The sequence below is a fragment of the Cantharellus anzutake genome (assembly GCF_015039405.1).
Source record: "Cantharellus anzutake strain C23 chromosome Unknown EI90scaffold_37, whole genome shotgun sequence".
Classification (NCBI taxonomy): Eukaryota; Fungi; Basidiomycota; class Agaricomycetes; order Cantharellales; family Hydnaceae; genus Cantharellus; species Cantharellus anzutake.
In genome coordinates, this window is record NW_024066987.1 from 472,864 (window position 1) to 494,839 (window position 21,976).

The following is a 21,976-nucleotide window of genomic DNA, read 5'->3' on the forward strand; positions in this document are numbered from 1 at the left end:
ATCCATACATAATGAAGTAGATCAGGACTCATGGCATCCGCATTTCTCCATTGAGTGATTCCGACTGACTGATACGTCCCGTAGTTCTACCGTACGACCCGCGGTTGTTGCGAGGTCGTCATCGTAGCTTCAAGTTCTATGGGGTAGTACAAGGCATTGGCTTATGCCCCCGGAAGTAAAATAGAACGTACCCCTCCTCGATGCATCCTCTAATAATTGGACGTCGACTCCGGCGACAGGCAATTGTACATACCGAACAACCGATCCTCGTATGAAGCAATTCTTTACAGCTATCTGTGACCAACCACGATTCATCAGCGGTGAAGGGAGACATAAGGTATCTAGTATACCATGTGAGGGTGCCGTGCCTCGTCCATGACAGAAATGTTATCTAATCGGATGTTCAAGAACCTTGGGATCGGGAAAGCATATAATAGGGATTGCATGAGAGGGTGAAAACACTCAGACAAAACTCAGAGGTCAAATCTTAATGCAACTCAACTGGTCTACCGACTTCAAGGTTCCAACGATGCAGAGGTCGTTCTTGAGTTCGACGGTGACTCTTTGGTCCGTCAGAGTTTTGAAGACTGAGAAAATGAGCTACAAAACCACGAAGACTTAGTGAAAATGTGGCTAGGGTTCACGAGGAAGCGTGCCGCCCACCATGGAATAAACGGGTCCAGTTAGCAGGGCTGGCGCTTGGGAGGTGACGCGTCAAGCGTGACTTGTCACCTGTCACGCACCGCGCTTCTAGCCTTGGCCCAATAAGTGACTCGGGGAAGTGACTCCTCTGCCCCTGCCGCGACCTTGGCTAGAAGTGTGGGTGCCGACATGAGTACAGCGTGTGAGCACTTCAAGAATACTGTAGTCCTAACTGCGGAGGTTAGTCATCATGTAACCCACAGCGAACCCCCATCGAACCCCCATCGAACCCAAAGCTTGTTTGCATTTGACGCTACAACGAGATGGGATACTTGATTTCTCTGTCCTTTCATCTTCCATCGCGTTTCGCATCGGGCACTGATTTATTGGCTCAGATACGTGTAAAGAACAATCCGGATGACATCGCAAAATTCCGAAGAGCAATACTTAACGTCAAGGCTTCTGCTTTGTCTGGCGCGGAGCCAGGGGCGTTAGAATATCGACTGTCTCAGGCATACAACGTGTTTTCAGTGTGGGCAAAGTAAGCTTGAGCCGCTTCCTGTTTCTCAGCGTTTGGTTGCTGAGCTTGGGGCGTTCGCCTCGCCTCTAAGATTTGCTGATGCTCAAGCAGTCATATTGTGCGTGCCCTCAAATTTCCTCTTAAATATTTTTCAATTATGGACTCGCGCGATTCCAGTCATACCCGAACCCCCGCATATTGGGACATGCACATACTCGAAGAGCTCATGCTTGAGGTTGGTTTGTTTTTCTTAGGGCACAATTCTGCTACAGAGTTATCCATTGTTGATGCAGGACCCAAAGGTTCTTTTCTACGAAGAACTGTAGCCTCGGACAAGGATGGACGCTTCGCTTTGGATAACTTGCACCTCTTGCTACCAGGCTTTTTAGATCATGCTTTCTCCTAATGCAGGGAACTGCACCAATTTCTGTAGCCCTGCCGATGGTGGTTTACTAGTTCCTCGCACATCGATCTACGAACTGTATCATTATATTTGCACGCCCCTCCGTAAAGGGGTGTACTTGTGTCTTTACCCTGGACTAATGGCACACTGGAACCAGGTCAAAAAGTCACTTAGGGCATCCTGGTTGATCTGTTCCCTTTATTTCTTCTCCGAGTCGCACCTATCTGGAGAAGAGCTGCAGATTATCACTCGTATGAGTGATGAAGAGGTTTATACGGATAAACTTCGTTGGCTTCGGTTTGCGTGGGATGGCTATTTGCGCCTTTCCTGGGCAAATTTCTCTTGGGCAGCATTGACTGAAGCTCTAAGCGTTGCGATGACTTTTTCCGGGTCTTCGGCGCCAAAAACGGCTGTTCCAGCAACGATGACATTGGACCCTTTTCCCGTAATCAGCGTCGAAGAATGAACCGCGGACGGCAAACATACCGGCATGAGCACACTGATCGATTGTGGATGGGCCGACACCGCCATCCACCTCAATATCCTTTTCGGGGAATCGAGCACGAAGTTCCTCAACCTTTGGGAGGCATCGTTCAATAAATTTCTGACCACCCTTTCCTGCGAAATAAGCACTGCCTCAATCAATGAAGCTCACCAATCGTCGACATGAACAAACCTGGGTACACTGTCATGACTAGCAGCATGTCGGCCTCATTTCCCACTTGGTCTGAGATGGCGGATGAAGGAGTATCCGGTGAAATTGCAATTCCAGCTTTCATTCCATGGTCATGAACCTTGCGTATGAGTGACAGGGGGTCCTCTTGAGCACAATGAGTCGTCAGGAACATCAAAATCAAACTAGGACTGACCAGTAGCCTCACGGTGGAAACAGTACAGTGCACCGCCTGCATTTGCGATGTCAGCGACCCACTGGGAAGACGAATATGAGAATGGCCTAGAACTGCTCATGAGAGGCTTGAGCCGAACCTTCTCGGGCTCTGATACCATCATATGGCAATCCATAAATATTTCTGGCACTCCTTTGGAAATACATGCTAACACTGGGGCGCCTACGATGTGGGGGCGTGAAGGATCGGTGACCCCAGTATATGATGCTTACCCATAGTGATATTAGGAACAAAGTGCCTATATTGATAGGATCGTTAGATGGAGACCCGTGAAACACGATGTTCACGATCGGAAATTCGCACCCATCCATGACATCTAAGGTAGTAATTTCGTCAATGAAGGCATGTCAGGTACAGATTGACACGGCTAAACTTGCCCATGTGAAGCCATTCCGCCCCATTTTTTATCATTCGTTTGCATTCTGCACTGAGCTGTCCAAAGTCCGACGCAAGAACTGACGGTGCGATGATGGCCGGAGGCATTGGATCCGCTCTCTGAAATCTAGTAGGCTGCCTTATGAATTGCCTGAGCGTGTTTATTCGTGGGTGGTCATGAGTACCTTGGCTGTCGAGGGCCTCAGGAAATCGCCGATGATTCGCTGCTTGCGCAAGGACCACTTCCACGGAAACTAAACACTTGCCCCAAAAAGGAATTGGCACGGGAACATCCGCGTTCAAAATTTCGTTGAGTTACATATTCCCAGAAGTTCTCAGCACTTGAACTTTTTCATTTAGCGTTTTAGGCGCTCAAAATGTTGTCTCCCTGGGTTGTCGCTAGGTTCGCAGCCGCAGCGACATCTGGTTCTGTCCATGCGTTCAGGGGTACGAATCGCAGCATTCGTTGTGGCCCTCGATTCGGATATTAACAGCATCGCGCTTTGTCACAGCCTTCCGCCCGACCACCAGCGCAATTTTAGGCCTTTCTTCTCGCTCAACAGCTGGTATGAGGGTCCATTGATTCAACCATGAGTCCATATACCTGAACGCTGCGGTGTATATTTTGGGAAGGCTCGGTACGAACTTATGCAGAAGCGTTCTCTCGGGCGAAACCGCATATGAACATTGGCACCATTGGTCATGTTGATCATGGAAAAACAACTCTCACAGCTGCTATCACCAAAGTTTTGTCGCAAAAGTCGGGCTCTAATAAGTTTGTTGACTATGGGTCAATTGACAAAGCTCCCGAGGAACGTCAGCGAGGCATCACTATCAATTCCTCGCACGTGGAATACGAAACGGATGCTCGTCATTATGGTCACATTGATTGCCCTGGTGGGTTAATTTGGTCTTTACTGCTATACAAACATAACCCCACATTTAATATTTTATTGGTTGCAGGACATGCCGATTGTATGTGTCTTGTTCTACTATGTTACACCGCCCATCGTTGAAGTTGGAAATGGGATTTTATTTAATTAAGACATCAAAAACATGATTACCGGTCATTTCATCGCTTTGTCCTGGAATGCATCTGCTTATTTACTGTGCATTTAGGAGCCGCCCAGATGGATGGTGCTATTATCGTCGTATCTGCAACGGATGGCCAAATGCCTCAGACCAGGGAACACTTACTTCTCGCGCGTCAAGTCGGTATCTCAAAGCTTGTGGTTTTTATCAACAAGGTGGATCAAGTCGAGGACCAAGAAATGCTTGACCTTGTGGATATGGAAATGCGCGAGTTGCTTAACGAATATAAATTCGATGGTGACAACACGCCAATCGTCATGGGGTCAGCTCTGGCCGCTCTCGAAGGGCGTGATGAGGAAATTGGTGCCGCCAAGATAGTCGAACTTGTCCGGAACTGCGATGAGTGGTTAGACTTACCCCCTCGTGACCTCGAGAAATCATTCTTGATGCCTATTGAAGGTTGGCAAGACAAGAGGGCAGCATGAAGAATTGAATCACTGATATCTTTCTTTCTGCCCAGATGTATTCTCTATCTCTGGGCGTGGTACTGTCGCAACTGGCCGTGTGAGCAATCCGTGCTCCCCAAGCCGCATATCATTAATCGCAAGGAAACCTAGGTTGAGAGAGGCATTTGCAACAAGGGAGATGAAGTCGAAGTAATCGGTCTTGGCGAATCGTTCAAGACCACCCTGACCGGAATTGGTAGGCAAGCTTCATAATCTCGAGGCAAAAAACTTCGACTCAGTCTAGCACTTAGAAATGTTTCATAAGGAACTTGACAGAGTACGCTTAAATTTGAGCAAGCAAACGTCAGTCTGTTGAAGGACATTTCTGCTAGGGTCAGGCTGGTGACAACATGGGCGCCCTTCTTCGTGGCACCAAGCGTGAACAGGTGCGCAGAGGACAGGTTATCGCTGTACCTGGATCCATCAAGTCCGCCAAGAAATTCCAGGCTCAGGTATACGTACGTATCTATTGAGCTTCTCCGTTAATGACCTCCTTGGTAATCGTGCTTCAAAGGTCTTGACCAAGGAAGAAGGTGATTATTCATGCTCAGAGCTTAGCTATCACTGTGCTTATGATGAAATCTGAATCCCAGGTGGACGCTACACTCCTTTCATGCAGAATTACAAGCCACAGTTGTTCCTCCGTACCGCTGATATCACAGTTGCCCTCAGCTTCCCGCCAGGGACACCTGACGTCGAAGAGAAACTGGTGCGTTTCAAGGGGCCCAGTGGTCTTGAATCCTAATCATCGAGATCACTGAGATAACACATTTCGTAGGTTATGCCTGGTGACAACGTTGACCTTGTTGGGGAACTCGTCCATGATGTCGCAATGGAGGTTGGATCACGATTTACACTCCGTGAAGGCGGGAAGACAGGTAAGCCTTACGTTTTACCTCCATTCGACGTTTCTCAATCACATATTTGCAGTCGGCACTGGCCTCGTCACCCATATCCTTGGTTGAGCTCGAATGCTATCCTAAGATTTTCACCATGTATCACTTCGCTCACCGAAGTGAATTCACTACATTCTCACTGCTCGCTTAGACAGTCTGTCCCCTTTCCCGTTATCTACCCTCCAATCTCGCCGCCTCACGCCCTATAATACTTCCTATTACACTGCACCCTTTCCCTCCCTAGTTTGAGGGATGCTCCATATGGTGTCAAAAAATTGTTGAGGTTCAGTTGACCCCACTTACATAAAAAAGATATGGAAACAGCCCCCCTCTCACCAGCTACGGACATGGAGTGTGTTTTTGGCTGATCAGATAAAGTTTGATGATCCACTCGTAGTCATAGTGCATGCCATACTCTCACTGGCTCAGGCACTTAAATTTCAAAAATTGGCACATTATCAATTTGAAAACGAGGGGACATGCACATCAACGAAGTCTTCATTTCTACGGTAAAGAACCACGAGTCCCGAAAGCAGTTCTTCAGCGCAGGACCCTAAATGAGTTGGGCAACAAAATACATACGACATATATGCATGGAGAGGTAGGCAATTAGAAACAATGTTGCTGTCATGAGTCATGCCGGCACCCAAGGACGAATGATGAATTGAACCCGTACGGGAAAAAGGGGATGTGCAGGAAGGACGTTGTGAGTTGTGTGGGGTATCAATGTGAATGCGAGGCGTCACTGAGGGGTGACGAACTACTCGGAGCTAAACGAAAAAAGTACAGAAATGATGCAATGGCGTTGGCGTCTAAACACAAGCTGCTGTGGTTAGTTGTAGAAGGAATCCCTGTACATTGTGTCCTCGTCCGATGGCCTTTTTCAGGCAAGCAGGTGCGATCGCTCTTCTCCCCCGTAGCGGTACCAGAAGGACGCCACTTATCCCTCAAAGTCGCAATCTAATTAGGGGCCCGGCCAAACCTGGAACCACTCCACCCGCTTCATCATCTCATCTCCCCCCCCCATTACGAAATGAAGTGGAAAACGAAAGAAAAGTCCATCTCCCACGTTTATCGTCTACTCTATCTTCCACTTCTCACTAATTTCACTATCCTCGTTCGAAAGGGTGATCTCAACTGCCCACATCCCGAGCGTAAAGATCACATTGCTCCATCGCCACCATACTTGGGATGAATGATCAAGTACTAAATAACAAAAAGAATGGGTGTATGTTTGACTTTGAGGCACGAGGTGAAGTGGAAGTTATGAACATACGGAGAAGATGACTGTAAACCGCTATCAGGATGGTTTGGCGGTATGTGAGTAGGATCGCCGCCAAGCGCGAACTCTATCATTGCAAGCCCCCCCCCCCAAAAAAAAAAAAAAATGTTGAAAATCAGGTTGAGACCCCCCCGGAAAGAACAAATGAAAACTGACAGGACGACTCCCTTCCCAAGTACTATCCACTCCACCAACATCATCCCATGGGTCCGCACCTATTGATGGCAATACCCTCGAAGCCATGTGCAAGACTGTCAGTCGATACATTAGGGCTGGGTATGGTTGGAAGCGAAATGGAAAAAGAGAGAGAGAAATTAATCAGATCAAACATCAGAATCAAAATTTTCACGCGCGCGCTGCGTACCGATGAGTAGTGGCTTCGGGATCGTATTAGTAATAAAATTCAGCAACTTCTGCAAGTGAGGTAAAAGATTCGACAACAACGGTGCACTAAGAAGAGAATTGAGCAAGAGGCAAGGGTCAACAGATCATCTGATAGTGGTGGCCTCCGATAACTTACTACGAAGCAGGAAATTCTAACCAATGCTCCCCCACCTCATGTTCATCCGAACAAAGCCAAACGTTATAAGCAAGGTATAAGGCAAGACCCGACGATTCGATCACGTTCGTTCGTCGAAGTACGAAACCTATCATTGTTAGGAAAACGAGCGCCGTGATGGACGCGCCGAGAAGGGTTGAGGAAAGCGGAGACGTTGCTACGGATGGGTACGTCTGTTTTATGATGTATTGAGGGATACGAAGAGGGAAAGGAAAGAGTTGGAGGGGAGGGCATTGGTGAGAGGGACAGAGAAACGAACTTACGAGAATAATCCACCATGCAGACGCAACATAGGTAGCAGCGGCCCCAACGAGTAACCCAACTTCATAACCCTCTCCATCATGTTCATTGATCATCTTCCTAGCTTTCCGTCCCAAAGTCTATAACGACAAGTACGATTTTGATCATCATTAGCCTCAATAAAATAGTCCAACAAGAAAGAAGAGAGAGAGAGAGAGGAGAGATTGCATAAAGAAAACAACACCTTACCTGGACGGCAATCAAGCTTGCTAAACCTTCAAGGAATACGAATAATGGACCAGTATATCGTAGGACACTTCCCCATAGCGATGAAGCCGTTTGTAATGGTGAACATGGATGGGGGTATAAATTGAAGATGAATAGCAGGAACATTGGGTGTAACGGGACCTACACACGGGGGGGAAGGGGCGAGGCAAATTCCACGATCATAATAATGCGACAGAATTCTCGAAAAAAACTCACTTGTAGAAAGGGCAAAGAACCCACCAACGAAGGGAATAATAAGCTCATCGTAGCATGTATAATCGAATGAAGGGTTAACAGTAGGCTCAATGATAGGAATGCAGAGGTTGAGAGTGTAGCGAGAGTTAAGGGAAGGAACAGTAGAATTTGGAACAAAGTTCCCAAACTTCGATTTGTCACCCCCCCCAAAAGAGTTGAATGTTGAAAAATCAGTCGACAAGAGTGACCCAGAGCCGGAGTCGCAACCAAGTTGTGCCGAGGAAGAAAGGGGGGGGGGGGGGAGGGGGAAGAGGGGAAGAAAAGGTATCGCTTAGCTGTAAGTGCAGAAAAGAAGGTTCTAAGGAGACATACCGTGCAGTGTGCCGGAACGCAGTGAAAATGATCATGGGCGAAGTCATCGATCGTTGTGTGCCCAAACCAAAAAAAAAAAACAACGTGTACTTGGAGCGCGAGAGCAAGCGAGCAAGCACACGCGTATTGTGCCGGCCTCTCCTCTCGAAATTGTACAATGTGAGGTTTTACAGAACGCTATTTAAGTCCACCTCGAACGAGCGCAAAGAAGTGGCTCAAGATGCCTTTGTTTGTCGTGTGGCAAAGCGTGGCACCGATTTCGAAGGGCGTCCGGCTGACGTGTATTTACTTCCGCACCCTCAATTCAGTTGCTCATGATTCTCGCAACGAAGTTACTGCATGTGAATATCGTCGGCGTAAGTTATGGAAGTTCAGGTGCATGGTCATTTCACGCAACTGGGAATCGACTGGAAGCACACAAAGGAGAGGGGAGGGGGGGGGGGACAGCGCAACCGACATAATGTGCATGCAGGAGACGCCACAGAATAGCGTGGGCTCCATTGAATAACAAAATTACTAATGAATTCGATTCATGAAATATGCGTAGCAAAGCGTTTGTGAGTACAAGACATTAGTTGAATACAACCCCCCCCCAGGACAAAAGGGTGTAAGGGGTGGCTGGCCTGACCGCGCTTTGAAAAATACTTAGTGCTTGAGATTCGTATCCTGTGTCATATGCCATCGTACTCAAGATTGTTCTTTCGCAATCGCAATATTCCCCTGATCACGGTTATACCAAGTCAACCAGTTGGCAATCAAAACAAAATATAAAAGACGTCAACTGACCTTATTCCCGACAACATGATACAAAGGAACGTCTCCCTTCCCGCCAGCGGTAAAGACTTCAGCCTCGGGTGGTAGACCCGATGACCCTTTGAGCGCAGCTTGGATCATTCCTTTCGCTACTTCCGAGGTCTACTCATAGGGCGTGATCAGTGGATGATAATAAAAAAAAAAAAACTTGCGAGCATTTAAAGTGTATATACCTTGATCTCAACATGAGGAGAGAAATGCGACAGGATACCCGTGAAGAACCTAACAAGCACCCCCTCAAGTTACACGTCTGCCGAGAGAGAGAGAGAGAGATGACAGAAAAAACTTGAAACTTTACCTGAAAATCCCTTCCAAGATCCTTGACTCGTTCCCACCCCGTTCAGTCAAGAACCCAGGACGGAAAATGATCGTATCATCATATCCAACTTTGGCGATGCCCTCTTCTGTCAGACCTTTACTCCTATCAAGTTGAAAGACGATTACATCCCCACAGCATTAAGCGAACGTTTTCACTTGAAGAACACACCTCACACTCACTTTGCGTAGGGCAGGAGTTTATCCGAACCGGCGCCAAATGACTGAAAGCGAATTACCATTAAAATACATGGGACAGCTCTTGAAGGGTAAACTCACTGAACAATAGATGATCTTCTGCTTCAATCCTGGGACCCGAGCGGCAGCGGCAGTCGCCAACACGTACTCCCTATCAATCTTGACGAAATTGTCCCAGGACCCAGCATTCCCTCTTGTAGTACCCAACCTACATCAACGAAACCGTTTTAGCACCTCCTCTTGGACGAAAAAAGAGAAATCGTTGCCGAACATACGTAATAACGACAAGATCAAATTTGCCATCCCTCAATCCTTCCTCCTGAATCTTGTCAAAATTCACAACTCTCTGCGTTAATTTCCCAGGCGGATTGATGGTGGAAGGCAAGTCTACGGAGGAAGTCACTCTTCTTCCATACTCTGATACGCGCAATATTTGGGGATTTGCAAGGAGTTCTTTGAGGACTTGACGACCCACTGCACCCGTGCCGCCGACGATGAGGGCCGAGAATGCTGGTGCTAGTATGTAGCAGGGGTAGTTTAGTGAGAATGCAGGGATGAGTGAGGGAGATGAGGTTACTTGCCTGCCATGCTGACGTCAGTGGGCAAGAGCGACGCGACCACGGCAACGACCGGGATCCTCTTTTAAGGGAAATGAACTCAATGCCTGAATGCGGACCCAATGCCCGAATTTGTCACATAAATGCATTTGTGTGGAATGCAAAATGCGGCTTGCAGAAACTTTGTTGAGCAACCCATCTGAAAAAGCTGTCTGGGAATGGTGAGGAATCACATTGAATGGGTTCGGCCAAAACTCTGGTTCCCGAATTTCACTCAAGCTTAGCTGTTTCCGGTAACCAAATCCGGAGAGCGATGACGAATAATTAGCTTACATAACTTGAGCTTGGCGCGCTTCGGCTCTCGCCACCGAGCTTAGCAGATGCTCCAGAGTTGCTATGCAATAGATACGAGGCGATAAGCATTGTGTGATGAGAAGATCTTTCCTTGCTCTGCAGTTGGCTGTGGAAGTATCGAACCAAACTATCTTCGATTCTCTGAGTTTGAGAAATTAGCTCATTCCGAGATTTGTTTTTTGTGTGCGATCTCACACTTTTAGATTTGGCCTTTCTACTTGCGCCCTCGCCCGCTCTCAACTTTGTGCTTAATTCAATTCCCATGAAAATCATCGGGGTTGGGTCCGCCTTACGATCGTATCATCTAGGACGGTGGTTCTAAGATCCATCTGTGGGCCACTAGTATAGCACTCCGGATCATTCGACTAGCCATCTCCCTGATTCCAGAGGGACATCGCGATTTCCAGAATTACGGTCGACTATGGCCCAGACACCACCAAGGCTAAGCGGTGGGGCTTGTATCACATGGTCGCTGGCAAGCCCAAGCACCATTCCCTTAAAAGCAAAAGGCGCGTCGAAAGTGGCTCCCCACAGTAGAGCAGCGTTTCTCCCGTTTGGTTCATTGCGATGAAAAAAAAAACCCAATAGTGATTTACAATGCACGCATCCATTCCTCTTCGGAAACAAACCGAGTCGTGATGTCAAAGCGGACGGACCCCTGCCCGTGCAAGAACGTTTCATATATATTGAGCCATCAACGTCGTCCATCATGTTACCCGTCAGGCTGGGTGTGAGGCCATCGTGGGATGATCATGACTTGTAGCATGCAGAGAGCCAAACCAATAGGTGTTGACTCCAGTCGTCCTTACTGATAGCTGCACTTCGATGGACACTGCGAAGTAACTTGGGAAAAGCCCCGGGCTCACCCCTCTATTCCAATAGGGGGTTGATAACCTGCCTAGGCCTTTCTATGGATCAAGTGTGACCTTGAACCTTATTCTCTCCGCCTAGCTATGCGATTACTCAAGAAGAAACCGTCTGCCCGAAGAAAACGAGAATAACTACAACGTTAAGTTCACAATTATAGGAGAGGCCCAGAACGAAAATCCGGCACATTTTTAGGTGGCGGGAAAGGATATTGACAGACCCTGTGGATCCTGTGATTCGAGTCCCAATCTCAGAGCTGTCCCTCGTGCGTTCCCCATGTTGAGTATGGACACCACCAGGATGGCTCGAGAACATAGAGCTCCAAAAATTGAAAATATGCTTCGGGAGCCGATGGAAGGCTCGGAGTGAACCGCAAACTTTGAATGGCACGACAAAAATAGCAATATGCTGATCACTCGCGTTCCATCGGTCACTCATTCCTGAGTGGCAAGGCGACAATGCCGCCCCCCATTCAACTCTTTCTAACTACCATCGTATCTCAGCCAAAATTACGGTAAAGTCATTACTTGTAGCCATACTACTCCATAATCTAATCATTGGATCATGTCCTCAACTTACTAGGCAGCGTCAAGGTACAATTCTGCATCTTCCCCCCCCCCCTTCTGGATGTCGCTCACGACGCGTCTCACATCTCCTGGTATCTCCCAATAGAGTATATTCTTCGAATACTTCAAGTAAAGAAGATCCCCTACATATCCTACGATCTCGCTTCGGATGAGAATGCGAAGCGTTTGTGGAGACGTAAAGCCCTCCAGGAAATCAGGATCTTCCCGGTATTTTGGTTGGGGGAAAGTTTCCTGGGGTAAGTGATTGGCATCGTTAACGTCACTCTCTGTAATTAACCCAGCTCTCACAATCATCACTCGCATAAACTCTCGACTCTCAACCTGTTATCCCCTCTCCGCTTCTTCTTTTTTTTTTTTTTCTTCCTTCCAACCAATAGACATTCGACAAATTTGAAGAAGCGGTAGAATACAACGAACTTAACCTCTTCCTCCGATTGGACGAAGATTGGGACGAAGCTATCGACGGAAAGACACTTGAAGCTCAGCCTGCCATCGGCGTACCAGGTGTCGTCACCCCCGAAAAGATAACAGGGCAAAAACCAAGTTTCGCTCCAGCGGGAAGTGTACCTATTCCTGCTGTAAGAGAAGGGGAGGTCGATTTAGGAGAGGTTCTGGAAGGATACGGATTGTGAGACTTTTGTGATCCCCCCCCACTCCTTTCCCCCTAATGACATATAATCTGGGGAATTTATAGACAAGGTGTCAAGATTACACCAGACGAAATAACCGATCTCGTCCAGATGCTCGGATTAAACGACGAGGAATCGAAAGATCTGATCGGAGGCTTAGATTTCAGTGTACCAAAACCCGCAACGCCTTCGACAACCGACACGGCGCCGTCATCGCATCCTGGACAAAAGAGTCATTCGTCCACACCGTCCAAACGACCTCCAACATCGATCGACACAAGTGCCCTGCAGTTGAAGACTCTGAACACCAACTCGTTCAAGAGTCTGATGAAGAGAACGATGGCGAGGAGGGTGACGATTCAGGACTTGACGAACCCCCAGATCCAACTCTTCCTCGACTCATCAGGAAACGCACGGATAGACGACCTTTGCAATCCCCATTAACCCCCAGTTCAAGCTCATCTCCATATGTTAACGTCGCAGGGAGGAAAGTGAGTAGTATTCCCACTCCTAGTCCGAAAAAGTGAGGTTTTTTTGGGATAGCCTTGGGACGCTGAAGGCACTTGGAACTGGCACGAACTATTCGATTGTACATATTACCCTGCCCAATATACATTATACTTCCAGGACCAGAATCATATCGTGTCGTTCATATACAAATGGAGCAGGTCCGAATACAGGGGACAAACAGATGATGCTGCAGAGTACTTATCTCCCAATCATTCCAGAACTCGAAGAATCACATTTCCATCATGGTTCAGTTCGTCTCGTCATGGCAAATGCGCCCTCGTACCCGTTCGTATCCTCATCTGTCAACGTATCTCTCCAACGCCCAACCCAGATACCACCGCTAAGAATGTATCCCCGATACAGCCACGACCCTCGTCCTTCGTCACCTACCTAATATTAAGTTCACCAGTGAGCGTCATTAGTTGGAATGAAGCCCGATCTATTGGCACTTACGTAGGTCTTGACAATACTAATCAGTCCATCCCACCGTCGTACTCTCCCCTTCAACTCGAATAAACCCCACGCGGAATGACCCTAAAAATAATTATTCTGCCTACCCGTCCCAAAAATAACCCTAAACACTTCAACCCACCTTCCCTGTTAAGATGATATCACTCTCATCTTCCTCTTCGGAATCGTCCTCCAGCCCGCCAAAAGCTCATCAACACCCTGAGGATTCCCATCCACATCCATGAGAGACCCCGTCGCTCCGCCGGGGACATCACCGTTCGCCCTTGAAGTCGAAGGTGGAGCTGTACCATACCCAGAAAATCCATATGGATCAGCATACAAATCTCCCAGCTCGCTCGAATTTGATGATGCATTATTGTTCCTTGAGGAGAGGACTCTTCTCCCTCTTGGTGGGCTGCTCGGAATGGAAGTAGCACCATCTAACCATGTGCTATAGACAGATCGAACTTGATGCCCTCGATCGGGGTCGTTATAAGTGATATGAACCATTGGGCCAATACAATGTTCATCAATCCCAGAGAATGACGCAAAGTGGATCATTCCATAATCAGGATGGACTTCTTCGATCTCGACATCCTCAGGCAAATGCGCATTCAGCGATGGTCCAGGGAGGACCGGCTTTGTGCTGATAGGGGCTCGATGTACACCATGGCGATCAGTGTGTCCCCATGATTCAAGAGCAGCTGCTAGTTTAGGATTATGTTGGTGCTCGCGAATACTCCACACCTGTGGTTGTTGTCCTATGGTAGCAGAATGAATGGCATCATCATCTCCGTCTAGCATATCTCTGAAGCTATCAAAATCGGTGAACTTCGATAATGAGGTTATATGAGAAACTAGAGTTACTGGAAACAGGATGAAGTTCACTTACAGCAAATTTGCCTTCCCAGTCACCAGTGAACATGCCTGGTGGAAGGAATCTTGTTTTCCGTTGCCAAGTATGAGGGTCGACGCAAGTCCTGAGCCTAAAATCATACCGGTCAACGCAGCTTTCGAATGAACTTGCCACCTTCACCCACCGATAGAAGTCGCCATCAAGCCTGGACGAATCTTTCATGCATGGCAACCGTCTAGATACGTACTTCACAGTCCCCAGATCGTTCGCCTCATACAAGGACCTCCTCTCCAATCTTACAAAGTACGACAGGAAGGCAGCATGTGACAAAAGCGGTGGGGTAAGGCATATTGGGTACCCATATAAGGAGACCACAACGGATCGATCTTCTAATCGCACGTTTGCGGCATATCGGTCTGTACTTCCCTGATCCGGTTGACAGGGTTTGAATCTGGGAAGCGGGCGATTACTGTCCTTTTCGGGGGAAATGCGAAAAATCATCCACGGAGCTAGGTACGCTGAGTACTGTAAAGGCGATTGTTACTCAGAAATTGAGCATGGAATAGGAAGTGCGGATGCACAACAGACCAAGAAATTGCCAAAAACAATGGGGCGAAGCACTTTGATGATGTTTGCCTCCTGGTACTCCGCCTCAGATCTCAACGATTCTACCCGAAAAAGAGTTGAATGGGCAGCATCGTGTTTCAGAAGGTGGCTTGCCTAATGTTGTGCTCAACCACAAAATCCAGGCTACGAGCGTCCGATCTAGCGTCTCCAGGACATACTCTTCTGTCTCAATTGCAGGAAGCAGCAATTCCTCCATGCAAACCCTCAGAAAGGTTTTGAGATCCCCATAAGACACGAGTTGCACAAAATTCTTCCTGTCACTTTCGGTGCACATAAAGTATATGGTCCACAGATGTCGGATTGTTTCTTCTTTCGAGTGGGTGATACATGTTTTCGTTTGGACAACGGTGCGCATATAACGCAATGCTTCAAAACGAGAACGCAACTCGAGGCTGAGCCCAGTTGAGGATGTACGACACAATGGGTCATTCGCAAAGCGACGTATCGGAGCCCCACAGTCAAATTTGAATCTGAAGATATCAGCATAAAGCCCATGATTGTGTTGGAAGGACAGTGAGTAATAAATAGTTCGGCAGGTAGATAGCAAAGGAACGATGTCCCTTGGAGGACCTGGAAGATCAGATGTGGCTGCATAATACGCAATGAGCTCGATGACGTCGGGGGGTGTTGTTGAAAGACTGTGGCACAATGAATTGATTCAGGAACATGAACCCTGCGGGCAAGGAACATCTACCTCTTCATCGGAGCTAAGGGGTGCTATTGATGTATCCCTTTACGCGGGCTGACCACAAAGCGAAGGCACCGATGTCAGGCCGCAACGTGTTCAGGGACAAAGATTCACCAAAGCAGGAAACTAGCCCAAGATCACACAGCCATCCATCTCCAACACGTGATGGCTCCCGTGTCGAATCGTTCGTTGGGACCCGCATCTGTGGACGAGTGAGGGATTGATCTCTCGGACGTGAATTCATAGTTTTAAGGCTGTGTTGCACGTCCGGAAGTCACGGTTTCTCCGGTCCCTGTCAAAGGTCACGAATTCGCCGTTTGATAACGGAATAGGGGAAAATCGGAACACACTACGAGCGCCTAAATATGCAGTCCGAGCGGCTGGGAGACACAGAGTCTGGATTGATTGCTCAAGAATGCCTGGATAGTCTAATTGCTGCGAAATTAAAAACAATTATCCCAATCAGCTATCGCTCGCTGACTATAGACATAGCCGAGTTGCTCTCGAACGAAAGATTGTAATGAACACAGCCCTCCAGGCATGGTCTCCTTGCAATCCGGAAGATTCATCACGGCATCATCGCTAAGCACTCGCACCCATTCGTCGGATCCGGATGCTGTTGTCGTCGTACACGAGTATTTCTCCACGACAAGGCGCGCCGCGAATGGTGCAATACGGCTGATTACCCACGCCGAATTCTGTTGCCGTTTATGGGTGGACAGATGCTTCTGTGGCTTGTGGATTCCCATCGCTGAAACAATCGCCACCATGGTATTGTCGTGGGAAAAGTCGACGTAAAGGTTGCGATCAAGTGGGAAGGTATCACTTGATGAATCCAAAGTTCGATTAATATTGGTGATCCCATGTACGGGTGAAGAGGTTAGCCTTGCCACGAGTTCAGCTACATAAGCTACGCCTATCATCAGCGGGTTCGTGTAGTGAGTATCGGGTTGATTCCATAGTTTTGTCCTGCAATTTACCTTGAACCGGTCCGAGCGCATGTCCGTAACTAATTATCATAGGAATTGTCGGAAGACTCTGCGAAAACGACATGAGAACTCACCCTGTATAGTAATACTTGCTGACATCTTCATAGTACTCAAACTGATCAAACTCTTCAGGCTCAAATATCCGGCAGAATGGGCTATATTTCATGGACGCAACGGAGTCAAATGCACACATTTGGAACAGATTAATCACGTCTTCTCCTCCGAGTTCGGCAGTTGGTGCCATTTCCTGCAGCCTGTGTAGGATGTCAGGGGCGAAGGAAGCTAAGAAATCTCCTTTTGCTTCATCAGACAAAGAACGGTTCCATTGCGGGCAATTGTAAGTGCCGAGAGTGTTGTTAAACTGTCAAAGGCTAAAGTCAAGTCAATCCCACTGATACCAACAGTGATTATGCTTACATCTTGACTCCTCTTAAGTATCAGAGGAAGAGGAACGTGAAAAGTTCCTCCGCTCGCAGTTGTGAAAGCGGCGGACCAGTTACCAGCGGAATCAATTACTCTCTGGGCACTAGTTGCTCGTAGGAATGGTTCATTGGCAGGAGCGTTCGGGAGCAACTGGGAATATCTTGCATAATCTCGCCTTCCAGCTTCTTCCAGCCTTGGAAGCATCTACGGATGAGTATAGTCCGGGCGATTATATAGGTACTTACTCCATGGCCCCCAAAAGAACTAGGTCATCTGCGTTCAGATTGACGCTATAATTTGTTATGAACTTCAAAGCTCCACCGAGTTTATTGGCTTGCAGTTTGTGGAAAGTTTCTGCAAGATCGATGGCACTTTTCCGCGTAGGATATCGCGAGCCATGCCTATAAAGCTAGCGCGATGGTGTAGTGTTCAACACGAAAGCGGACTGATTGGGGTCGCGGATGCGCAATTACCAGGTTTGCCTGCGTTAAATTACATTCCTGCTCAAGAATCTCGTATGGCGAGACAGCGTAATATGGAGAGCTGAGAAGGTACTTGTCAGGCAAGCAACTATGAGTCCAAGTTGTAGGTCAACTTACTATGGCCCCAGTTTGTGTGCTACATCTGGTGGGAGGAAGACGGGTGACAAAGGAAATTCATTCTGAATGAGAAGAGGCAATAAAGGGTATGCGGTGCACGTAGAAAGGAGGCCCACAGCACACCAGGGGGTCCAATCGCAGCCCACCATGCCTTGCTGGGACAGGGTTGAATTGACTCCTGATGTGGCTTAAAGTACATCCGGTGCCGCCTGGCGCTCAAGCCCACGATTCCCACGAGCCATGAGAGCTCCTTCCACTCTGTCTCGGGAACAATTTGAGAAAGCATGCAAGAGTTTTATTTCCGATAGCGGGGTCGGGCTAGAGTATCTACCCCAAGGGTGGGCATGGACCGAACACCCAGTATGTTGTCGATTCGGATTCTGACATGATCGAATCCTCAGTCGGCCTTGAGCGATATGCGGGTTTGGGCTTTATGCAGCGCATTACGACCATAAGGAGCCGCGTGTCCTGTGACTCACAGATAGATACTGAAATAGAGGATGAATTGGAGGACATATATGATCCAGCCGTCTTCCTTTCGGGACAACTCTCCGATGCGCCCATCATCAAAGTGTACGAAAGTGTTGTCTTGTCCACGACTTTCAAAGTCCCTGCCTTCTACTTCTCGGCATTCAGAGAAGGTATCTGCTACGTGTTTGCTATCGCTGGCCAAAAATTGATTGATTCATACAGACGGCACCCCGCTGGACCTCGGGAAGATCATCGGCGCAGGATACCTCAGAGGCACGGTTGACGGAGTTGATTCTAGCTCAAACTCAGTGATGTTACCCTCGCCAAACGAAGAAGCAGCCACGTTCCCTCTGCTCAGTCAAGGGGATCATCCAGTCCTCGGCACATCTTCTTGGTATCTTCATCCTTGTAATATGGCACATGCGATGAGGCCGCTCCTGGACGACATTGTTGGGGACGAATGGGTAGAAGACAAACCCGATCGAGGACTCTTCAGATGGTTGTCGACGTGGTTCATGATAATTAACAGCGCAGTTAACATAGTGCAATTATCGGAAGCAACATCCTCGTTTAACATGGTCCATTGCTAACTTCAAGCAAGCCAAGACATCGCATCATTGTACTCCCCTGTTCTGCTCCAGAAGCTGTGAGGATGATGAATGGTTGTTTCCCAGCGTCTCACTTCATCACTCACCCAGCGCCAAGTATCCCGCCTGTTGATAGGAAGTCAGCATCCTTTCCGATCACAATCCATTCCGGATTGGGAGTGCCTGTTCGCAAGGGGAACGCCCGTAGTGCACGCTCATATCCGTTTGCATCGAATGCACAAATGTATAAATGTTTCTGGTCCATAAAGAGCAATGCTATCGAGAACAAGCAAGTCTTAGATCCTCGGGGGTCATAATCAAGATATCTCACCTGTCCCCTTCTCGTCAAATGTTCTATGATTGATTCTGAAGCTCTCCATTCTCTCATTTCTGCAGTTGAAGTGAATGGGAAATGATGATCGCAAGGCTACAGTCGCATATCGATTCACAACAGGGCAACCAAAAACGATAACGCCTCTGCCGTTATCCGCAGGTTGCGCAGAAAGCGCTTCTTCATCCGTAACGATATTCGAATCCAGCCCCAGGTATGTCGACAGGTTGAAAGCCAGTCGGTTTGTAAGTCGAAGGTACCGCGCTGCTGTGGATGCTGTGTCGTATTGATCTGCTAGACGGGAGTGAGAAACGCCGAGAGCTGGAATTACAATTGTCAGAGGGGATCCGTATGTTAGTATCCGCGATATGGGTCCAGTCAGGCGAGGTTCACGCGAGGAGCACACCTGGTGTGGTTATGAGCCTCGTTACGTATAACACTGGTAACGAACCAAACCACCTTCCATTTATCCTGCACGCGCTCGAACCACACGTCTGCGACCTGACTGTTTAAATGTAGGTCCTGTCCGTCTACACAGATCGTTTGATCCGTAGCATTTCGATGAAACAGTTTTATCGATAGCGAGAAACGCCATACGTTGCTGGTCTTCACGACTCTGTATTGTGAGACTTGGAGCTTTGCGAGTCTGGAATAAGCTGGTCAGAATGACATGTTACGATTTGTCAGTACAGCGAAAGGTACCGTCCCGGTATTGCCGTTTCCTGGATTTTCCATCCATTCATTGAACCGACTTCATGAGGCCACAGCACAGTTAATGTAAAGTCTTTATGACTGGTTATTCGTTTCCTGTCCCCAATAGTTCCCCGATCGCCTGAGATATGGGGGGCGTCTGCATTAGATCATCCCACCAATGGGGCTTCCCTGGCAGTTCAGTAAATCTAGGTTGCAGGTTGCATGAATGTTGCTCTGGGAACGACCTAGAGAGCCTTACGTGACATCGGCCGATGAGAATGAAATTTGATAGTTTCCATCACTTTTCGAGATTGCCACACGGGTACGTTCTCGTCAGCGCCACCATGGAAGATTCGGACCTTCATCTCAGTTAGATTACTAAGGAAGAGATCATTGTCCCCATTAGCCGTCGATGCGCGTAGAATTGCAGATAGGGCCGGATCCACATAATGTTCGCCATGAGAGCCTGATAACGGCACATAGGCGGATGGTGTAAGATACTGTGCAACTGGAATAGCACCGAGCACCAGGTCTGGGTAGTGCTGGCACAAGTGTACGGTCCCCTGACCGCCATTGCTGTGTCCTATGACGACCGGTCGGAAGAAACGCCTGGTTCTCGCGAAATCAGTGCATTCAGAGCAGCAATGGCATCTGCAGCGCTAGGACCATGCCAGTCGTAGCCCCAATAAGAGAGCCCACTAGGACATACAATCCAGGAGTGTTCTTGTCGATTGATTGCTGTTGTCCACATTGGCGAACGAAAATCTACACCAGCGCCGTGAAGTGCGAGCACCGCAGGATATTGATGACCGATCTCTTCAGGACACGAGACAGGGGGGATGATGATCGAGCTCGATAATACAGGATGACGATGCGTCTGCAAGTAGTGCGTGCGGGAGGGTCCATGATCTGACGCTAGCTTCGAATGATGTGTCAGTGGAATGTTATATCGCAACTCTGCTCCTGCTCTATGTGAATCACAACATTCATTTCAGAGCAGATGGAGGTATGGGTTCTCTTTGCGTCACTGTGATTGGATTAACCGAAGCTGCCAGGGAGCCAATCTCGACGAGTCCAACTCTAAAGAAAGGGAAAACTCCTGAACCGACGATAGAATGACCGTGATGAAGTGTGAATCTGGAGTAGCATACTACTCACGCTAAGATCGCACGTAATTGCGTTTAGAGTCCGCCAGTGACTTGTATTTTGAATCCTCAGTCCAATCACATCCCCGAGAAATAACCCTCCGAGTATGTCTGGTACCGTGAATTGCGCGTCAAAGAGTGGTGTTGTTGGAGATATGATGTTAAGGCTCAAGTTGACCCGAGATACCGGTTCTGAGCGACTCTCATTACATAAAGGATCACCAAAGAGGCGAATCTCGTAGTCGGCAGATATGAAAACATCGAAAGTAACGGGTCCCTCGTATTGGGTCAGGGCTCTCAACGGTAGGCGCAGCGGGGAAGAACTCTGTGCATAGATATCTCCCTCATACCAAGACATATCTTCGGTCTGTGTTTCACGATTCCTTTCCAAGATGGCGATGTATGAGCCTTGTTTGAGCGTGACCTCAAGTGCAACAGGCTGATCAGGGTTGACTGTGAAGGGCAAGGGCTGCATGACTGTAAATGAAGTATGAACGACGGAGTGATTTTGGAGGGAAGACCATCCTAGGATGTTCCGAAGCTCCTGCCACCTTACACCAGAGTGCACGACCTTAAATTCCCCAGAGGACGCTTCGCAGTTCAACCAAGAAGCAAAACCACCGTCAACAAGGGAAGAAGGAAAACGTTGTAGAGAATACTGATGGCGAAGTGATCGGACTTGTGTTGCGATGCGATATATAAGTAGGTGTGGCGCGCACAGCAAACGAATTCAAGGCAATCTTACTGTTTCGAATAGGATATAATGGGGATAAAACGCTTTGCTCCCGTGCCGAGCTTGGAACATCATAATTAGCTTATTGGTATGTTACCGAGAGCAATTTCTTACATTGGGAATGGTCCCAGTACCTTCAGAGGAACGGATATCAGTCAAGAAGTACATATGTTATCTTGCAAAAAAAAAATACTTCGTAATGTGGCGAGAAAACAACTTCCCAGAAACTTCCATCAGTTCCTGGATCCTCCATGCTCCAAGATGCGTTTTACTTGGGACCCTCAACTGCAGGAATCACTTCAATTGGACTTTACGTCATGAATGCAATTCACGTCGCTGTCAAATCAAACGTCCAAA

General features: G+C 48.0%; 12 protein-coding genes across 12 annotated transcripts; 4 read left to right on the top strand and 8 right to left on the bottom strand.

Annotated features, from left to right (window-relative positions):
* Positions 1–129: 129 nt before the first annotated feature.
* Positions 130–600, bottom strand: EI90DRAFT_2926665 (uncharacterized protein; the record flags this gene model as incomplete). Its single annotated transcript, XM_039054922.1, has 3 exons — positions 130–294; positions 351–411; positions 503–600. Coding segments are annotated over 3 exons (324 nt in total), but the record flags the coding sequence as incomplete, so codon positions are not given.
* A 154-nt stretch (positions 601–754) lies between these two features.
* EI90DRAFT_3290716 (uncharacterized protein) lies at positions 755–1,488 on the top strand (the record flags this gene model as incomplete). Its single annotated transcript, XM_039067239.1, is given in 5 exon segments — positions 755–882; positions 1,038–1,183; positions 1,254–1,280; positions 1,340–1,397; positions 1,417–1,488. The coding sequence occupies 5 exon segments, from the start codon at positions 832–834 to the stop codon at positions 1,486–1,488; spliced, it is 354 nt and encodes a 117-aa protein (XP_038914101.1). The 5' UTR covers positions 755–831.
* Positions 1,489–1,499: 11 nt separating this feature from the next.
* Positions 1,500–2,956, bottom strand: EI90DRAFT_3281409 (Ribulose-phosphate 3-epimerase; the record flags this gene model as incomplete). Its single annotated transcript, XM_039066823.1, has 7 exons — positions 1,500–2,002; positions 2,052–2,183; positions 2,242–2,385; positions 2,435–2,495; positions 2,553–2,635; positions 2,686–2,711; positions 2,847–2,956. 7 exons carry the CDS (start codon positions 2,954–2,956, stop codon positions 1,878–1,880), a joined length of 681 nt encoding a protein of 226 aa, XP_038914102.1. The 3' UTR covers positions 1,500–1,877.
* A 252-nt stretch (positions 2,957–3,208) lies between these two features.
* On the top strand, positions 3,209–5,734 carry EI90DRAFT_2974724 (translation elongation factor Tu). Its single transcript, XM_039055818.1, has 14 exons — positions 3,209–3,295; positions 3,361–3,414; positions 3,482–3,745; positions 3,812–3,823; positions 3,894–3,914; positions 3,968–4,339; positions 4,401–4,444; positions 4,498–4,582; positions 4,638–4,663; positions 4,719–4,844; positions 4,901–4,919; positions 4,980–5,095; positions 5,165–5,264; positions 5,317–5,734. The coding sequence occupies exons 1-14, from the start codon at positions 3,226–3,228 to the stop codon at positions 5,349–5,351; spliced, it is 1,344 nt and encodes a 447-aa protein (XP_038914103.1). The 5' UTR covers positions 3,209–3,225; the 3' UTR covers positions 5,352–5,734.
* A 626-nt stretch (positions 5,735–6,360) lies between these two features.
* EI90DRAFT_3146238 (uncharacterized protein) lies at positions 6,361–8,244 on the bottom strand (the record flags this gene model as incomplete). Its single annotated transcript, XM_039065395.1, has 9 exons — positions 6,361–6,488; positions 6,559–6,629; positions 6,692–6,836; positions 6,929–7,014; positions 7,106–7,296; positions 7,387–7,503; positions 7,613–7,771; positions 7,847–8,012; positions 8,198–8,244. 9 exons carry the CDS (start codon positions 8,242–8,244, stop codon positions 6,361–6,363), a joined length of 1,110 nt encoding a protein of 369 aa, XP_038914104.1.
* Positions 8,245–8,713: 469 nt separating this feature from the next.
* On the bottom strand, positions 8,714–10,373 carry EI90DRAFT_2998225 (uncharacterized protein). Its single transcript, XM_039056256.1, has 8 exons — positions 10,105–10,373; positions 9,799–10,039; positions 9,605–9,731; positions 9,509–9,549; positions 9,309–9,431; positions 9,184–9,232; positions 8,984–9,112; positions 8,714–8,917 (listed from the first exon to the last, which is right to left on the bottom strand). The coding sequence occupies exons 1-8, from the start codon at positions 10,109–10,111 to the stop codon at positions 8,885–8,887; spliced, it is 750 nt and encodes a 249-aa protein (XP_038914105.1). The 5' UTR covers positions 10,112–10,373; the 3' UTR covers positions 8,714–8,884.
* Positions 10,374–11,759: 1,386 nt separating this feature from the next.
* On the top strand, positions 11,760–12,961 carry EI90DRAFT_3017858 (uncharacterized protein; the record flags this gene model as incomplete). The annotated part of the gene is made up of 5 exons (XM_039057153.1): positions 11,760–11,815; positions 11,884–11,894; positions 11,974–12,095; positions 12,266–12,516; positions 12,583–12,961. The coding sequence occupies 5 exons, from the start codon at positions 11,760–11,762 to the stop codon at positions 12,959–12,961; spliced, it is 819 nt and encodes a 272-aa protein (XP_038914106.1).
* A 306-nt stretch (positions 12,962–13,267) lies between these two features.
* Positions 13,268–15,597, bottom strand: EI90DRAFT_2926448 (uncharacterized protein; the record flags this gene model as incomplete). The annotated part of the gene is made up of 6 exons (XM_039054914.1): positions 13,268–13,413; positions 13,477–13,561; positions 13,620–13,684; positions 13,999–14,308; positions 14,370–14,858; positions 14,998–15,597. Coding segments are annotated over 6 exons (1,695 nt in total), but the record flags the coding sequence as incomplete, so codon positions are not given.
* Positions 15,598–16,024: 427 nt separating this feature from the next.
* On the bottom strand, positions 16,025–17,882 carry EI90DRAFT_3065942 (acid phosphatase). Its single transcript, XM_039060921.1, has 7 exons — positions 17,660–17,882; positions 17,534–17,603; positions 17,306–17,469; positions 17,055–17,253; positions 16,712–16,998; positions 16,629–16,657; positions 16,025–16,564 (listed from the first exon to the last, which is right to left on the bottom strand). The coding sequence occupies exons 1-7, from the start codon at positions 17,806–17,808 to the stop codon at positions 16,092–16,094; spliced, it is 1,371 nt and encodes a 456-aa protein (XP_038914108.1). The 5' UTR covers positions 17,809–17,882; the 3' UTR covers positions 16,025–16,091.
* Positions 17,830–18,998, top strand: EI90DRAFT_3065944 (uncharacterized protein). The gene is made up of 3 exons (XM_039060922.1): positions 17,830–18,019; positions 18,072–18,300; positions 18,353–18,998. Exons 1-3 carry the CDS (start codon positions 17,900–17,902, stop codon positions 18,718–18,720), a joined length of 717 nt encoding a protein of 238 aa, XP_038914109.1. The 5' UTR covers positions 17,830–17,899; the 3' UTR covers positions 18,721–18,998.
* EI90DRAFT_1618667 (uncharacterized protein) lies at positions 18,568–19,951 on the bottom strand. Its single transcript, XM_039051973.1, has 6 exons — positions 19,751–19,951; positions 19,646–19,694; positions 19,508–19,570; positions 19,049–19,454; positions 18,825–18,993; positions 18,568–18,774 (listed from the first exon to the last, which is right to left on the bottom strand). The coding sequence occupies exons 1-6, from the start codon at positions 19,789–19,791 to the stop codon at positions 18,723–18,725; spliced, it is 780 nt and encodes a 259-aa protein (XP_038914110.1). The 5' UTR covers positions 19,792–19,951; the 3' UTR covers positions 18,568–18,722.
* On the bottom strand, positions 19,608–21,969 carry EI90DRAFT_3065948 (uncharacterized protein). The gene is made up of 7 exons (XM_039060923.1): positions 21,813–21,969; positions 21,734–21,753; positions 21,632–21,681; positions 20,900–21,564; positions 20,785–20,840; positions 20,349–20,709; positions 19,608–20,304 (listed from the first exon to the last, which is right to left on the bottom strand). The coding sequence occupies exons 1-7, from the start codon at positions 21,870–21,872 to the stop codon at positions 19,987–19,989; spliced, it is 1,530 nt and encodes a 509-aa protein (XP_038914111.1). The 5' UTR covers positions 21,873–21,969; the 3' UTR covers positions 19,608–19,986.
* Positions 21,970–21,976: the final 7 nt, after the last annotated feature.

Coding starts and splice junctions, on each gene's coding strand:
- EI90DRAFT_2998225 (XM_039056256.1), bottom strand. Junction 9,732..9,798: donor TTTGATCTTGTCGTTATTAC/GTATGTTCGGCA, acceptor TCGTTGATGTAG/GTTGGGTACTACAAGAGGGA. Junction 9,550..9,604: donor AGAAGATCATCTATTGTTCA/GTGAGTTTACCC, acceptor ATTCGCTTTCAG/TCATTTGGCGCCGGTTCGGA.
- EI90DRAFT_3065948 (XM_039060923.1), bottom strand. CDS start 21,872: ATGGAGGATCCAGGAACTGATGGAAGTTTCTGGGAAGTTGTTTTCTCG. Junction 21,682..21,733: donor GTACTGGGACCATTCCCAAT/GTAAGAAATTGC, acceptor TGATGTTCCAAG/CTCGGCACGGGAGCAAAGCG. Junction 21,565..21,631: donor ATTATATCCTATTCGAAACA/GTAAGATTGCCT, acceptor TCGCAACACAAG/TCCGATCACTTCGCCATCAG.
- EI90DRAFT_3065944 (XM_039060922.1), top strand. CDS start 17,900: ATGAGAGCTCCTTCCACTCTGTCTCGGGAACAATTTGAGAAAGCATGC. Junction 18,020..18,071: donor GGGCATGGACCGAACACCCA/GTATGTTGTCGA, acceptor GTCGGCCTTGAG/CGATATGCGGGTTTGGGCTT. Junction 18,301..18,352: donor CTTCTCGGCATTCAGAGAAG/GTATCTGCTACG, acceptor TGATTCATACAG/ACGGCACCCCGCTGGACCTC.
- EI90DRAFT_1618667 (XM_039051973.1), bottom strand. CDS start 19,791: ATGAATGGATGGAAAATCCAGGAAACGGCAATACCGGGACG. Junction 19,695..19,750: donor GAAACGGCAATACCGGGACG/GTACCTTTCGCT, acceptor AGCTTATTCCAG/ACTCGCAAAGCTCCAAGTCT. Junction 19,455..19,507: donor GCGTGCAGGATAAATGGAAG/GTGGTTTGGTTC, acceptor TAACCACACCAG/GTGTGCTCCTCGCGTGAACC.
- EI90DRAFT_3065942 (XM_039060921.1), bottom strand. CDS start 17,808: ATGGTGGGCTGCGATTGGACCCCCTGGTGTGCTGTGGGCCTCCTTTCT. Junction 17,604..17,659: donor GCACACAAACTGGGGCCATA/GTAAGTTGACCT, acceptor GTACCTTCTCAG/CTCTCCATATTACGCTGTCT. Junction 17,470..17,533: donor ATTTAACGCAGGCAAACCTG/GTAATTGCGCAT, acceptor CCATCGCGCTAG/CTTTATAGGCATGGCTCGCG.
- EI90DRAFT_2974724 (XM_039055818.1), top strand. CDS start 3,226: ATGTTGTCTCCCTGGGTTGTCGCTAGGTTCGCAGCCGCAGCGACATCT. Junction 4,664..4,718: donor TTCATAAGGAACTTGACAGA/GTACGCTTAAAT, acceptor CATTTCTGCTAG/GGTCAGGCTGGTGACAACAT. Junction 5,265..5,316: donor CCGTGAAGGCGGGAAGACAG/GTAAGCCTTACG, acceptor ACATATTTGCAG/TCGGCACTGGCCTCGTCACC.